Genomic DNA, 14,503 nt, shown 5'->3' with positions numbered 1-14,503 from the left:
TGGAATTATTCAGTGAGTCATTTTGGGAGTTTTTTTTAGTGAATCGAGTGAAATGACTCACTGTGATTACTGATTCATTTTGTCGTAAAGTTAAAGTCAGTCCTAAAAGTTCGAGTGTTGATGAGAGAGTGAGAGTGCCCTCTTGTGGACGATGTAATAAAAGCAGGAGGAAAAGGAAATCTCCCCCCCAGATCAGATCTCATCAATCAGTCAAACGCCGGAGAAAGCGCTGACACAAGTAAAACAAAATATTCATCACGTCTTCAGCATGTGGGTCTGCCTCTACAAAAACTGTTATTGCTCTCAGACGATTAAATTCTAGACTTAGCGAGAGCTTCTTCTCTGCCTAGTTGAGGTTTTTCTCTTCTGATTGGATTATAACATTGGATAATTTGGGCTAAAACTGAACACATCATCAGTTTTTTTTTCCTGTGGTTTTTATTCACACTTCTGTTTGACCTGCTGTCTGTCCTCCGGTTCGGCACCATCTCTCATCCTCATTAACACCCCGCGCTGTCTGTCCACGTCAGATCCCGAAGACTTTCCGTCTCTCCCTCGGTCACGCCCAACACCTGACCTCTGACCTGTACAGATAGCATCACCACTACCTCATTGGCTCTGCCCTCATCCCTTCCGGCGGCCCACGTCCACTCCCTGCGACCGCTCTAAATCATGCAGCCGATGGCAGGAGGCTGATCTGGGGGCTGGAAGCTTGTCATTTATTAACGCAGGCAAATCAGCGTGACGAATCTCTCGCCCGTTTCCCGGCGTGTAAGCCATCCATTTCAGACGACTTCTCCAGCGAGGCTCAGAATGCTGAAGTGTGCTGCTGTCTTCCTCAAAGCAGTCGTACATCTCTGTCTGCTCATCTCCTCTCGCTTTTACGTACACAAGGCAGTGTATCGAGGTGTTTCCACTGCAGGAACCTTTTTAGGAATCAAGATCAATGGTTCTGCTAGTTTACTCTAGAATAGGAACCATTAATGAGGTTGCCGACTGAAATAAAGGCCATAAGCAAGCTTCACACAATTACAAAACTATCGTACCTGCCGTCTTAAACACCCGTCTTTAGTAAAGAAAGTTTTCAACCCCAGAGCTTTAGGCATTCCTCATTTGCCTTTCTAGAACCTTTTTAACAGAACCGAAGACTGATTTTAGTTCCCAGGCCGTAGTCGGTTTTTAGTTCCTGCTCCAAAGTTGCTATTTTTCTTCACATAATGACCGACCAACCCTCGTACTGTACCTGTCATATTAAAGCCCTACCTTTTGTAGAACTTGAAACCTTTTGGGGTCTCACAAACCTTTTGAGGAAATCCGAATGTTTCGAGAAACTCAGAAACCTTTTAAGGGAGTCTGAAACCTTTTGAAGGACTCTGAAGTCTTTTGAGAGCCTCATAAACCTTTTGAGGAAATTAGAAGCCTTTTGAGGAACTTTGAGACCTTTTAAGGAACTCAGAAACCTTTTTGTGGGACTCCGAAACCTTTTGGAGGTCTCACAAACCATTCAATGAACTTGGAAACCTTTTGAGGGACTTAAATATGTTCAGGAACTCCAGAAACTTTATTCAGGAATCCAGCAACTTTTTCAGAACTCAGAAACCTTTTCACAAATTTCAGGCACAATTTTAGTTCCTAGGCCGTCGTTCCAAGAGCCACATTAGTTTTCAGTTCCTTAAAAAACAACAAACAAACATCACAGATGCTCAGTCTGGCTGAGATTACACATTTCTGCTCTGGAGATCTGAGGTCCTATCTTGCTGTTTCGTGTTTCCTTCTGTAGCTGATTATGGGACTGGGGACTCAAGGAGCAGAGAAGAAGAGTGCCGCCTCCATCGCCTGCTTCCTGGCAGCCAACGGCGCCGACCTGACCATCCGTAACAAGAAGGGCCAGTCTCCGCTTGACCTGTGCCCTGACCCAAGCCTGTGCAAAGCCCTGGCCAAGTGCCACAAGGAAAAGAGCAGGTACTCCGAAAATACTCAGATATCTACATTTATACAGCAAGTTATAGTTCAGACACGGCTCTCTATCTATTAAACAACTAAAAGTCTTAATACTTTACTTTTGTGATCTCACCTTGCACATGCACTTTGTGTATGTCTGACCTACATTTATTTTTTTTCCTGTCTGTCTCCATTGATGTCTCTTATTTTTCTGTCCCCTCCATCCTCGGTTCCTTCCTGCTCTCATCCATCTTCACGGTCTGCCATGTTTTCCTTCATCTCCGTTCCTCTTTTGTTTCCCCTTTCCCCCTTTGTCCTCTGCTCGTTGCTTCCCTTCTTCCTTTCGTCACGTGTCTCTCCGTTCTTTCCCCTCTCTCCGTGTCTCTCAGTGGGCAGGTGGGCTCGCGTAGCCCGTCTCTCAACAGCAACAACGAGACCCTGGAGGAATGCATGGTGTGCTCGGACATGAAGCGGGACACGCTGTTCGGACCATGCGGCCACATTGCCACCTGCTCGCTCTGCTCTCCTCGCGTCAAGAAGTGTCTCATCTGTAAAGAGCAGGTCCAGTCCAGGACCAAGGTAGTGCACGATATTCTGAAGAACGCAAAAAAAAGTTCTACATTTCATTTCAAACTGTTCCTTGGTCCATAAGCCGTTAAGTTGTTGTGGTCAAACTGTTGATTTGATTTGTACTTTGCGAATGTCCACATCTCCGAGTGTGTGTCATGGCCGTGTGTGATGTGTGTACCTGTGCATGTCGTAACCTGTTCCAAAACCGAGCCTCTTCTCTGATTCTGCAGATTGAAGAGTGTGTGGTTTGCTCAGACAAGAAAGCAGCCGTGCTCTTCCAGCCCTGCGGTCACATGTGCGCCTGCGAGAGTAAGTCAGCCCTCAAATCTTCCTTCCACGTGCGCGCAAGAGTACGAGTGTTTGAGTGTGCGAGAGTATGAGTATGCAAGTGTTTGTGTGTGCGAATGTGTGCGTGTGCGAGAGTGTTTGTGTGTGTGAATGTTTGTATGTGTGTTTGTGTGCAAGAGAGAGTTTGTGCGCGCTCTAGAGTTTGTGCATGCGAGAGTATTTGACTTGAGTGAGTGTGCGAGAGATTTTGTGCGTGCAAGCTTATTTGTGTTTGCGAGTATGTGTATATATGTGAGTGAGTGTGTGCACATGCCAGAGTAAGAGTGTGTGTGTGTGCGCATGAGTGTGTGCACGCAATTGTGTGTGCGTATGCAAGTGTGTGAGAGAGAGAGTGTTATCTAGCTGTCCTGTAAAGTGTCTCACACACCCCCACCACCATATGACGACATCATCAGATTTCAGCAGACTTCATTAACAGTATAAACTATATTAACTATATAGTATATGCTGACTACATATAACCTACGTAGTGCACTCCATCCAGAATAACACCATTTGAGATACAACTCCAAGTCACATCATTTGTTGTGTTGGGGTTTTAACCTCTTCCCTTCTTTCTCGGTGTGTGTGTGTGTGTGTGTGTGTGTGTGTAGACTGTGCCAGCCTGATGAAGAAGTGTGTACAGTGTCGGGCAGTGGTGGAGCGGCGTACTCCTTTCGTCCTGTGCTGCGGAGGGAAAGGTATGGAGGATGCCACTGATGATGAGGACCTTAGTGAGTGAACTTCCACAAGCTCCCTTTTTTGTTTTTTCTTTCTTTCTCTCTTCTTTTCATATTGTATTCATTACTCAATGTTTTTGACTTGTTGCTTCCGTTTGCCTTTCGCTCATGTTCATGTTTCTAATATCCCCACCTCCCCTCCCCCGCTACAGGTTTATGTGATGTTACACTTTATAATGTCTTAAAGATAAAATCCACCCTGAAGATTTATTTTAGAATAAAATTTTAGTGTGATGCAGCGGCGCTTTAGTGATTTGGTCCCTCCTGGCTGTGTCACTTCCTTATCTATACTCTCCGCTAATACACTTTTCCAAAAGTTCGTGCTAATCACATCGTCAGCACAGTCGTATCTCATCTTCTAGTTCGCTAACTAGTCGAGCCAACTGCACGGTGTAGCTGCAATGCATTCTGGGACTTTGCATCGATCCACTTGATTATTATTCAATTTTGCAGTAGCAAAACATAACCCCGCCCCCTAAAAGATACGATACGTCACCGAAGCGACAAATTAGAATCAGACTCACTAAAAATATCACAAAATATTTTAACTGTTTTAAATTATTTTGTGTTTCAGGGTGGACTTTTGTCAGACTTTGCTGTAAAGTAGTTGCTGTGTTTTTTCCGAAATTTGCTTCGAAAAATGTTTGTTTCTTTGCCCCCCCCCCTGAAGATTTTCAGTCCTGTGTTTTGTCATGAGTGTATGAGTGTATTGTGTTTTTCCGTACATTATTCTTCACCTCCATTCATCTCGATCCCAGTGCTCACAGCCCTCCGTCTGATTTTTTCTGTTGGTTTAGTTTGAGTTCAAAGGGACACTAGTGTAAGTTCACTTATATGGTATTTGTATTCCAGAGGGATCTGTTTCTTTGTAGAGCCACGCACCGATGTCAGACAAATCCTTCTAAGCTGACGTCTCTTAGTCTCACACACACACAGTTCAGTCAACAGAGGAATGCAGCTCGTAACTCTTATCTCGCCCCACACAAACCCCCACCCACCCCTCTACCCCCTCGCCCTGATGCCTGTGCTCTGTTTGTCATAAGGGGCCACTTTTAGCCTAGCGTCCCGCAAAATAACATCCATCCTTGCCCAGATCGGGCCGACGTTTTCCTCTCAGATATAAACGTTTAAAGGCTCACGTTCTCAGATTCCACCTCGGATGGGATCCTGCCTGGAAGCCGTAGTCACACACCCTGTAGACCAGAACACTTTAGCATCTCCGTCCGAGAGACTCATCAACCCGAAAGTGGATATGACGAACACCACGGCAGCCTGGAAAAAAATAACTCGGGGTGGGAAACCGAGGGTTACTCAAGGTCACTTGAGACTGGCGTGTTAGATTTTTACACACTTTGCCAGATTTTTATTGCATGGGCCGTTTCACGAAATAAGTATGCGATGATAGAATTAAAAGAATGCGCTTCTGCTAGGTTTTTGAAAAGGGGGGTTGTTTTGTCACTGATCTCCTCGCCGGCTTGAGGATCAACCCCCTCCTCCTTATATCACCTTAACAGATTACTCATTCCTTTGACTCCTGCTCTTGAATACCTCATGACACTGTGCTGTAGAGCAGTCCAGGTTAGTCCTGAGCGATTGCAGAGCGCCATGCATTACATAACCCTGTGATTGGTTGCTTCTCAGCAGGGGGCTCTAACTCAGTGGCAGGGGGGTCGCAGGAGCTTCTCCAGCCCAACAATCTGGCGCTAAGTTGGTGTAAGTATTCCCTTCCTCCCCCTTCAATTCTCTCTTTTCCAAAACTTCCTTCCTGCTCTCTCAGACCGCAGAGCTCTTTGGCACTGGCCGCTCTGCTCTTTCGGGAGGCTCCGGGGCCATTGTGTGTTGGGTCCAGCTCCTGACAATGAGCAATATCTTCCCTTAGACTGTGTGTAAAGTATAAAATCTAACTGAAGCTAGCTGCCTTCCTCATGACCTCACATTTGTGTTTATAAACTGAGAGGAAAAAAAGGACACCAAAGAGAATCCAGCTTTGGTCAAGGTTCTTGTTGAAGCCCGATGGTTCACCCGAAGTGGTGTCTCTTGCCAGTGGGTGGCGTTGTTATGATAAGAGTTGTCAACATCTGCCATGTCTTTGCGTTGCAGCCAGTGGCAACATCCCAGCCTTGCAGAGGGACAAGGACAACACAAATGTCAATGCAGATGTGCAGAAGCTCCAGCAGCAGCTCCAGGACATCAAAGAGCAGGTATGGACTCACAAGCTTACAACTTTGTATTTTTTTTAATAACCATAGTGGATGGTTCAGTCACAAGTGGACAGCTGTGTGAGTCTCGAGAGATGATTAATGATTAGATTCTGAAAGTAAGCCCATGTTGTAGTTCTTGGTCAGGTTTTGCTTGGACATGAGGTGCAGAAGGTAACCTCAGAGTGTGGCCAACAAGTAACTGTCCCAGAATAACCAGAGACCAATATATAGTAGTTGTCTAGAAGGTTCTTTGTTGGGGTCACCTTGCACCTGAAGCACAGAAGACAACCTCAGAGTATGGCCAACAAGTTACTGTCCCAGAATAACCAGAGACCAATATGTAGTAGTTGTCTAGAAGGTTCTTTGATAGGTTCTCGTTGAAACCTCAGTGTGTGGCCAACAAGTAACTGTCCCAGAATATAACCACTGCTACAGGAAATTGGTGAAACAACCTAAACCACCATGTGTTATTTGTTCCAGACCATGTGCCCGGTGTGTCTGGATCGTCTGAAGAACATGATCTTCATGTGCGGCCATGGCACGTGCCAGCTGTGTGGGGACCGCATGAGCGAGTGCCCAATCTGCCGGAAGGCTATCGAGAGGCGGATCCTGCTGTACTAGAGCTTTGGGCCTCCGGCTCCTCCCTGCTTCACACCGCAGCACCCGCTCCTGTGGCTGATGCTCATCAGTGTTATATCAATTCTTTTTTTTTTCCTTTTGATATGGTCTTAAAGCAACTTTCTGGACTCATGTTTTGTTGCATCATGGCTTATTCTCTTGGTTTCATTACAAGCTCATTGCATGGTGGAAGAGGAAACCATTGTGTCTTGTGCTCTACTTGATTGTCCATATCCACTTTTTGGCTTCTCCATAAATGTAACCTTGCTTATTAGGGATAATTTTTATTTCACAGAGTGCATCAAATCTGTGTACCAGATTTTCCGAGCTCAGAATACTACAACACTATGAGTCTTTACCTATGCAGCATGTTCTCCTTCTGCATCTAATGGGACTGCTGAGCAGAAGCTTGCGCTTGCACTTTGTGTGCTTTCTACCCACTACCATTTTTTAGCATCAGGGAAAACTTGCAAGCTTAGAAAAGGATGCACCGATTTTAACAGAAAAGCTTTCGAAACCAATGTTTAGATCCCCACAAGACCACAGCCATCCGTGGAACAAAGCTATCTGGGTGGGCGGGGTTATTCCATCCACAGTCAATCACACCAACACTAGCCAGTAACGGCACTATGAGGTAGCAGATTGACAGGATGCGGTTATCTGGCTTGACGTGTCTCAGAGGAGCCTGCAAGTCATTCGTGCTGTAAACATAAAAGATGTATTTCCTGGTCAGGTTCTGCTTGGACATAAGGTGCAGAAGGCAACGTCAGAGAGTGGCCAACTGTCTCAGAATAACCAGAGACCAATAAGTAGTAGTTGTTTAGAAGGTTCTTTGTTGGGTTCTCCTTAGACCTGAAGTACAGAAGATGACCTCAGAGTCAGGCCAACAAGTAACAGTCCCAGAATAACCAGAGACCAATATGCAATAGTTGTCTAGAAGGCTCTTTGTTGGGTTCTCCTTGGACCTAAAGTACAGGAGACAACCTCAGAGTCAGGCCAACAGGAAACTGTCCCAGAATAACCAGAGACCAATATGTAGTAGTTGTCTAGAAGGTTCTATGTTGCTGCATGTCATTCATGCTGTAAACCTAAACGCATTTCTTTAAGTAGCGCTCCGTAGATCTTGCTAACAAGACGGAAGTTGATTTCTTACAAGTAACATCGATGAATCGAACAGCAAACATGGTAAACGTGGAAAAGGTGCTAGCTTGAAGTCAGCCAGCTAAAGTGACCCCATTCTACTCCGTTTCATCAAAGCAAAAACACCAGATTTTGTAGAAGCTGTTACAAAAAATCAGCACCTTCAGTCACAGCCGCTAGGACATGGAGTACTCCAGCATCAAAAATGGGCGTCTATAGTGAACAAAAAAAACACTACTCACCCAAGCTCCTAATTCAACAACAAACCATACAGTAAATTGGCTCAGTTAGTGTGAGGATGTTAGGATACTTGTAAGAAGGGTCACCAGGATGTCTTAATCCAAACCTAGATACTGTATCAGATGTGAGAAGTTCTACCAGGGCCTTGGTCCTGTCCAAATTAGGCTGCTTGGAACGATCACGAATAGTAAACCTTGTATACACCCGGTTTCTTAAATTTGAGCAGTTAAGCTATAGGTGTGTAAATATGTAATATAAAGATCCTGACCCTGAATCTTATAAACAGAAACGTTCCACAGGTGATGTGTCTGAAGCTGAGACGTTTCTAATAGACTTTTCACCAGCACTGTACTGATCTTAGCATGAGGAACTTGTGTATGCATATATAAACACGCCGGTCAGTCAGATCAAGAAATCCCAAATCTCTATATTGATTATATCGATTGAGTTTTGAAGAATCGGTGCATCCTTTAAACCCTCATTTAAGCCCAAGATTGACGAACTTCCTCTGCTTTCTTCGAGCTACTGCGAACACGAGAGCGCGATCGAGCGAAGCCGAGAAACACTAAACGCTACACACACTACACACACACACACACACTGTCATTATCTTCTTATCAAAACTGCCAGAATACTTTCAGCTGCCATTTTTTCAATATCGTAATCTACAGTCACGACATTTCAAGTGACACATCTCTACCATTTTATTTTCATAACCTAAGTAACATAAGTAACATAACCTCCATCCAGCAGGGTATGTAATGATACCAGCTCTACTACAGTATATACACACACTTAGTATTATTCTTCCACCTTCCTAGAAAGAAGTGTGAAGGACACGAGGTCTTAAGAGTTTTAAAGAAGAGCACAGATTCTGCAAAAGAGATCGGAAGAACTGACCGGACAGTGACGAGATAGGAAAGAACGAAGCGCTAACGACACTACGAAGCTAAAATCTCGACCTACAAATGTTGTGTTTTGGGCGATAAGTCGTCGTTGTTGGGTTTTTTTTGTTTGTTTTGTTTTGTTTTTTATTCTTTGTCGACTGAAATTGAGCGTACAATCTAATATAAAATTCAAAAAGAGAAGTGTATACATTTTTGTTTATGATTAAAAAGTAGTACACTAGGTTTTTGAAGCTAGCGCGTTCCAGCAGCGACGAGGAAAGTTCGTAGTCGAAGAGAAACATTTACCAAAAGACAGATTGCTCGTGTAGTTCAGCGTGTCTAGGGACTCACGTCGCCATTCTGATCCTAACCTCTCTCTTTCTCTCTCTCCTCTCGGACAGTGTTTTTAACCGCGCTGAGGTCAGTGGAACTTGTTATATAATTTATTGGAGCCGTTCGCATTTGTATGACTCTATAGATCACCAGTGCAAAACCTTTGGGTTTTTTTTTTTCGTCCGTTCGTTTGTTTTCATAGGGTGTGGGGAGGAAAACGTAGCTTCATACTTTTGTCTTTTTAGTATTTTGTATCATTTTCATCCGAGTAATCGTTAACACCCGAGGCTTAGATGCACTAATGTACTTTACCGCTAGTGTCGTATTGTGTCATGGTTATTTCAAAGGTCTATTTTGTACCTTATTTTCAGTACATAAAGATTATCCAGGTTTAAAAAAATGTAAAAAAAAAAAAAAATAAAAAAAAAAAAAAAAGAGTTTGATGTATGCAGTACGTTTATCACGGGAAAATGTCCATCAGTCTGTATTGCAAAGAGCTTTTAAAATTGCAGAATAAAGATCTAATGAAACAGTCGCTTGGCTTTCATGATTCTCATCGAGATCTACGTCTGTCCCTACGTGAGGGTTCTCTCTGGGTTCTCCAGTTTCCTTTCACTTCCCAAAAACATGTCTAATGCCTCATGCCTAAAGTTCTCATCTTGGACACCGGATCCACTGTAACCCTGACAATCTGGAGAAAGGAGCTATTGTCATGCGACTCGTGTTAGTTTTATATTACGGTGTTACACTTCCTGTTTCCACTTCCTGTCCTCTTTCTGTCATCAGTCATCTCTAATTAGCAGCTTTATTGTTGATTAATGAATTAATGAACTGGTATGATGTAGCACTCCGGTCTGGAACCCTGAGCAAGGCCATTGTCCCTCAATTGTGTAAAAAAAATTAGATAAATTGTAAGTCGCTGTGGATAAGGGCATCTGCCAAAATGCCTAAAATGTAAATATCCTGCTTGTTCAAGTCAGATATAAACACTCCCATGAATCGGATCAACAAAAATCTAATCTAGATGAATATCTAGTCATGTTCGATGTCAAATCATCTACTTTCATTTCATTTGTCCGCTATTTAATTTCATTTTTTTTCTTTCGTTTGTCACCATCTCTTAATTCTGTGTAAAACACATTGAGGTGTGCATTTAGAGGAAAACAATCAACACTGACATGGTGTCATGAAGCTGATCAGTTTCTTAAACTTCCCTGTGTAAATTGTTACCATAGAAACCATAATATATCGGATCCAAAACGTCGACTGTTATGATCAACAATAAGGAAAGTGTGCTCATAAGTCTATGATGAGAGGGTCATGTGACCTGGGATCACTTCATTCAGGCTTTGTGTCTGGTGAAAAGCGCTGAGAGAAAAATGAACATGAAGAGCGTGATGCGGTGGCTTGGCCTTGACGGGTCGACTAAAAGCTTTATTCCTAACTGCAGATTCTCCCCCTGAGCCTCCTTCTGTTGAAGTTGACGTCACTTTTCTCCACAGAAATTCATCACGCTCACTCCCTTCTGTTTTCTCCTCCATGAGTCTTCTCTATCCTTGAAACTGCTAAATCCAGAGTACACTCCACTCCTTAATAGTGATTTGTAACTCCCTGTGACTCGGCACCTCGCTGCCTCCGTCGCCTATCGGAGAAGTGCTGCGTCGGCCAGAAAAAAGCGAATCGGGAGCACTTTTAAAGACGGATGTGTGAACGGAGTGGAAATAGATCAGCGTGCGTCAGGGTGTTGACAGTCGACTCGGCAGAATCGGAGATCTTTTTTTGATAAGTAGATGCTCTGTTCTGCATCTGTCTCCCGGTCGATTCCCTACAGAGGTGCGTGTTTTGGTTCGAGCATTTCGGATGCACAGGACGGGATGGGGAGGGGCTGGACAAGGCTCGGTCAAGGCGAGTGTCAGCTTCCGCTTTGCTGGAGTAAACGCAGGGAACGGCGGGTTGCAAGACGTTTTATTGACCCTATTCCACTTATGTTATGGGGCGGTGGTAGCTCAAGTGGTTAAGGCTCTTGGCCATTGACCGGAAGCTCGGGGTTTGCGCCCCAGCACCACCAAGCTGCCACCACTGGGCCCTTGAACAAGGCCCCCAACCCACCCTGCTCCAGGGGTGCTGCATCATGGCTGACCCTGTGCTCTAACCCAAACCCCCAAGGATGAAATATGTGAAGATTAAATTTCCCTGTGCAGTAATGTATATGTGACAAAGACAACTTTAATTGATGCTTTCTATTACTTCTCTTTGATTTTTTGATCCATTTCATTCAGTCATCATCATGTAAGCATTTTATCCTGGTCAGGGTCATGATGGATCTGGAGTCTGTCCCAGGAAGTGGAATTTTACACCAGAAATTTTACTTTTATAACCTCTGGGCATTTTAGCGACACAAGTAGTGCAATAGAAAGAGTATCCTGAGCTAAAGATTCCTAGAATCTTTCTTGATCATTAATCAGGTCTCTCTCTCTCTCTTCGGAATTTAATATAATCATTTAGTATTTAAAAAACAGTAAATTAAGCTTTAACTTTAGCTTTTTTTAAGCTACATTTTCCCGCTAAGTTTCAGTAGCTGATTGTCTCAAGGTGTTCTCATGATGATCTAATCATGTGTGTACGTTGAAACATATCCCTAAACGACTAAATAACATTTAGCGACACCTAAAACATGCAAAGATCCATAAAAGGCCTGGCGGAAAAAAAACAGCTGAGAAAAAGCATGATTTGTCTTAAATCTTCCCGTAATGCAGCTTAGCCACCGCAGCTATGTTCAGCACCACAGACACGCACTAACACTAAGGCTTCCTTGTGTTACAGGGTGCCATTACTTTTGTCCTGATTAGTCTTGTTTACAGTCGTTAACAGGAAATGACTTGATACTGTAATCCAGATGAAATCTTATAATTAATTATATGGTCATATTTTATGAACATTGAGACAAGACACAAACTCCCCCCATAACTGCCCCCCCACCCCCCACACACACAACCCCCTCACCCCCCACCCCCCCACACACAATGTGACTCAGTTTTATATTTTTTAGGTCACATTGAACTTCTTAAAGTCTTTATTTCTTCTCTTAACTCTGAGCTAGTTTAGTGAAACGCTCCTGAGATCATAAACCATCCTCCTGATCCATACCTCCACCTCCACCTCGACTGGATAGAGATTAGAGGACGTGAGCACCTTGGTTGTGTCTCGGCGGGAGAACAGTAAACAGACGCAGAGCCCTGCTGTGTGATTGATGCCGAGTCATGGAGGAGGGAACTGACCCTTTGCTTGCTTGCACACTGAGCTCCTGCTTCTCATGATCAGGAGATAATCAGGAGCTGATGATGAGTTTTGGTCCTGAATTCAATTCTGGGATTCACCACAAGGTGGCAGCACACACTGGCGATCATGGTCGCTTCTCTCTGAGCCGTCGCAGTACTGTAAAGCGTACTAAGTGTCTAAAATGCGCTCCCCAGGACCACACCCGGTGAAGACCGCTGAAGACCTGCCCTATTATTGTGACATCGCTCCATGTGGCTGAAGGTCCTCGAGCGTCACCTCGTCGCTGGATGATGGAGGATATTTATGGCTCGGCGTTAATGACAGGCTCGGGCAAAGGCCGCCGAGACGGGATAGGACGAGGCCTCGGGGAGGCCGTGGAGTTCGGACCCGAGCTCTGCCACAACACCCCACCCCCCAACTGTTAAACCATAAAGGAGCCAACATGTCCGCTCCCGCCCTCCTCCTGCTGCCTGACTTAATGATTTCTTTATGGATCTGGACTTGGTCAAAGTGTGTATGCGTGCAAACGTCTCCATAGCGCTTAGCGTCATACACTAGGAGTGTGTGCATGCATTAAAGCTCACTCAGAGCAGATTCACAGCACAGCAACACACACACACACTCGCCTTATTTAAACAAAGTCTCTGCTTTTTCATTAGTATTGACTTCTATTTCATTCCATTCAAAATGATCACTTTTTATATTTGTTAAAAATATTTCCATTTATTTTTCATCTATAACAAGAAACTGTATTTAATTTAATGGATTTATCCGAATATTTTGGGTAATTAATGAAAAAATTTTTTTTTTAAATCTAAAAATTTTGGAATTTTATACTAATTTTTAAATGTTTTTTTTCCCCCTATTTTTAAAACGATTGTGTATTTTCTCTGTTTGCTAACATTTCATGCAAATTAGGGAAATAAGAAATTAAATCAAATTAAATGTTATATAATGTTATGTTTTCAAGCCATCTTCTGTCTTATTAAAAATTAAAAATCCATGTTGTATATAATTTAGGGGATTTATCCGCAACGTTTAGAATTAAAGTAAACCCTCAGTTAACTTCTCAATTTTTAAAAATATTTTTTTTTATTATTACAGTTTTCTAATACAGCCAAGACTATATATACATTTTTTTGAGAATATATTTTAATCATTAATTATTTTGTCTAATTTTTTTTGCAATTTCTTCTATTTTTTTTAATTTTTATTATTATTATTATTATTATTATTATTATTATTATTATTATTATTATTATTATTATTATCATTATTATTATTATTTTCATCCCAACCTCAACATGAATCCATGCTGTATAAAATAAAAATCTTTAAATAAACTAAAATAAATAAATTAATTAAATAAATAAAAATTCGGTAAGAAAGAACATTTGAAAGGGAAAAAAAATCTAATTTTAACATTTCTAAAAGTACATTTATGGCTTTTGTTGCTGTGAAAAACAGCTTCATGTTATCTCACATTTTATATTTTATATCAGTAAAACGCTGCTCTTTAAGTTGCCAGTAAATAATTACTAAGTAAATTGAAATGAAATATGTCCTTTGATGAGGATTTGACAAGAAACACATCATATTATCTCTTAATAATAATTCATTAAATTAATAATTAATTCTAGCTTTAAACATAAAACTCTGAGCTTCAGATAATAGTTTATATGTTAAGGTTGTGTGTTATCGTATACTGGACTGATACACTGCTCATTATTTTGTTTTTTAGCTCCTCTTCATTCAGTATTTGGAGTATAAGTTGTGTATAAATGGTGTATAAAGTCTGCAGAGGTGTATGGTGGTGTTCGGACCCCGTTTTGCGGCGCTTATCGCCAGTCCATGATGGAGCTGGAGCCTCCCGGCCGCATTTACAGTGCAAATGTTATCGTTCCAATGACACTTTAAACAACCTTTATCAATATATAGTCATTCAAGGTTTTATGAGCTTTGATAAAAAAAAAAAAAAATGCCACCAGCACGTTGGGGTCGTTTTAACCCTCGCTGCTCGGTGGTGCCAGAGGACTCTCGGAGCCGGAGCTCAGACACGAAAACACAGCAGGCGGGAGACACAACGTTGAGTGGTGTTTGGAGGACGAACCCAGATTAGTTAGTGAGGAGAACGCAGCACTGCCAGGGATAACGCTAGGGCTAGTGCTAGTGCTGGTGCTCCTCTGGCACAATCTTATCATTCGATTATCTTTAAAACGTTCGGGTT

At 42.7% G+C, this 14,503-nt stretch overlaps 1 protein-coding gene across 5 annotated transcripts in view; it reads left to right on the top strand.

The window, feature by feature from the left end:
• The window catches only part of mib1 (MIB E3 ubiquitin protein ligase 1), a 57,507-nt gene extending 47,975 nt beyond the window's left edge, over nucleotides 1-9,532 (top strand). The window contains exons 17-23 of one of the 5 annotated variants that reach the window (XM_058418145.1): nucleotides 1,781-1,962; nucleotides 2,331-2,520; nucleotides 2,742-2,820; nucleotides 3,453-3,539; nucleotides 5,223-5,291; nucleotides 5,679-5,779; nucleotides 6,260-9,532. In XM_058418145.1, the coding sequence (XP_058274128.1) occupies nucleotides 1,781-1,962; nucleotides 2,331-2,520; nucleotides 2,742-2,820; nucleotides 3,453-3,539; nucleotides 5,223-5,291; nucleotides 5,679-5,779; nucleotides 6,260-6,400 (849 nt within the window). In that variant the 3' untranslated portion in view covers nucleotides 6,401-9,532. Of the gene's footprint in view, nucleotides 1-1,780; nucleotides 1,963-2,330; nucleotides 2,521-2,741; nucleotides 2,821-3,452; nucleotides 3,573-5,219; nucleotides 5,292-5,678; nucleotides 5,780-6,259 lie in introns of all 5 variants that reach the window. The other 4 variants (XM_058418144.1, XM_058418143.1, XM_058418142.1 and 1 more) reach the window with 4 other exon arrangements.
• Nucleotides 9,533-14,503: the final 4,971 nt, after the last annotated feature.

This window comes from Hemibagrus wyckioides, linkage group LG20 (assembly GCF_019097595.1).
Source record: "Hemibagrus wyckioides isolate EC202008001 linkage group LG20, SWU_Hwy_1.0, whole genome shotgun sequence".
Lineage (NCBI taxonomy): Eukaryota > Metazoa > Chordata > Actinopteri > Siluriformes > Bagridae > Hemibagrus > Hemibagrus wyckioides.
Note: the sequence above shows the minus strand (reverse complement) of the source record. Positions and strands in the feature narration are given on the sequence as shown.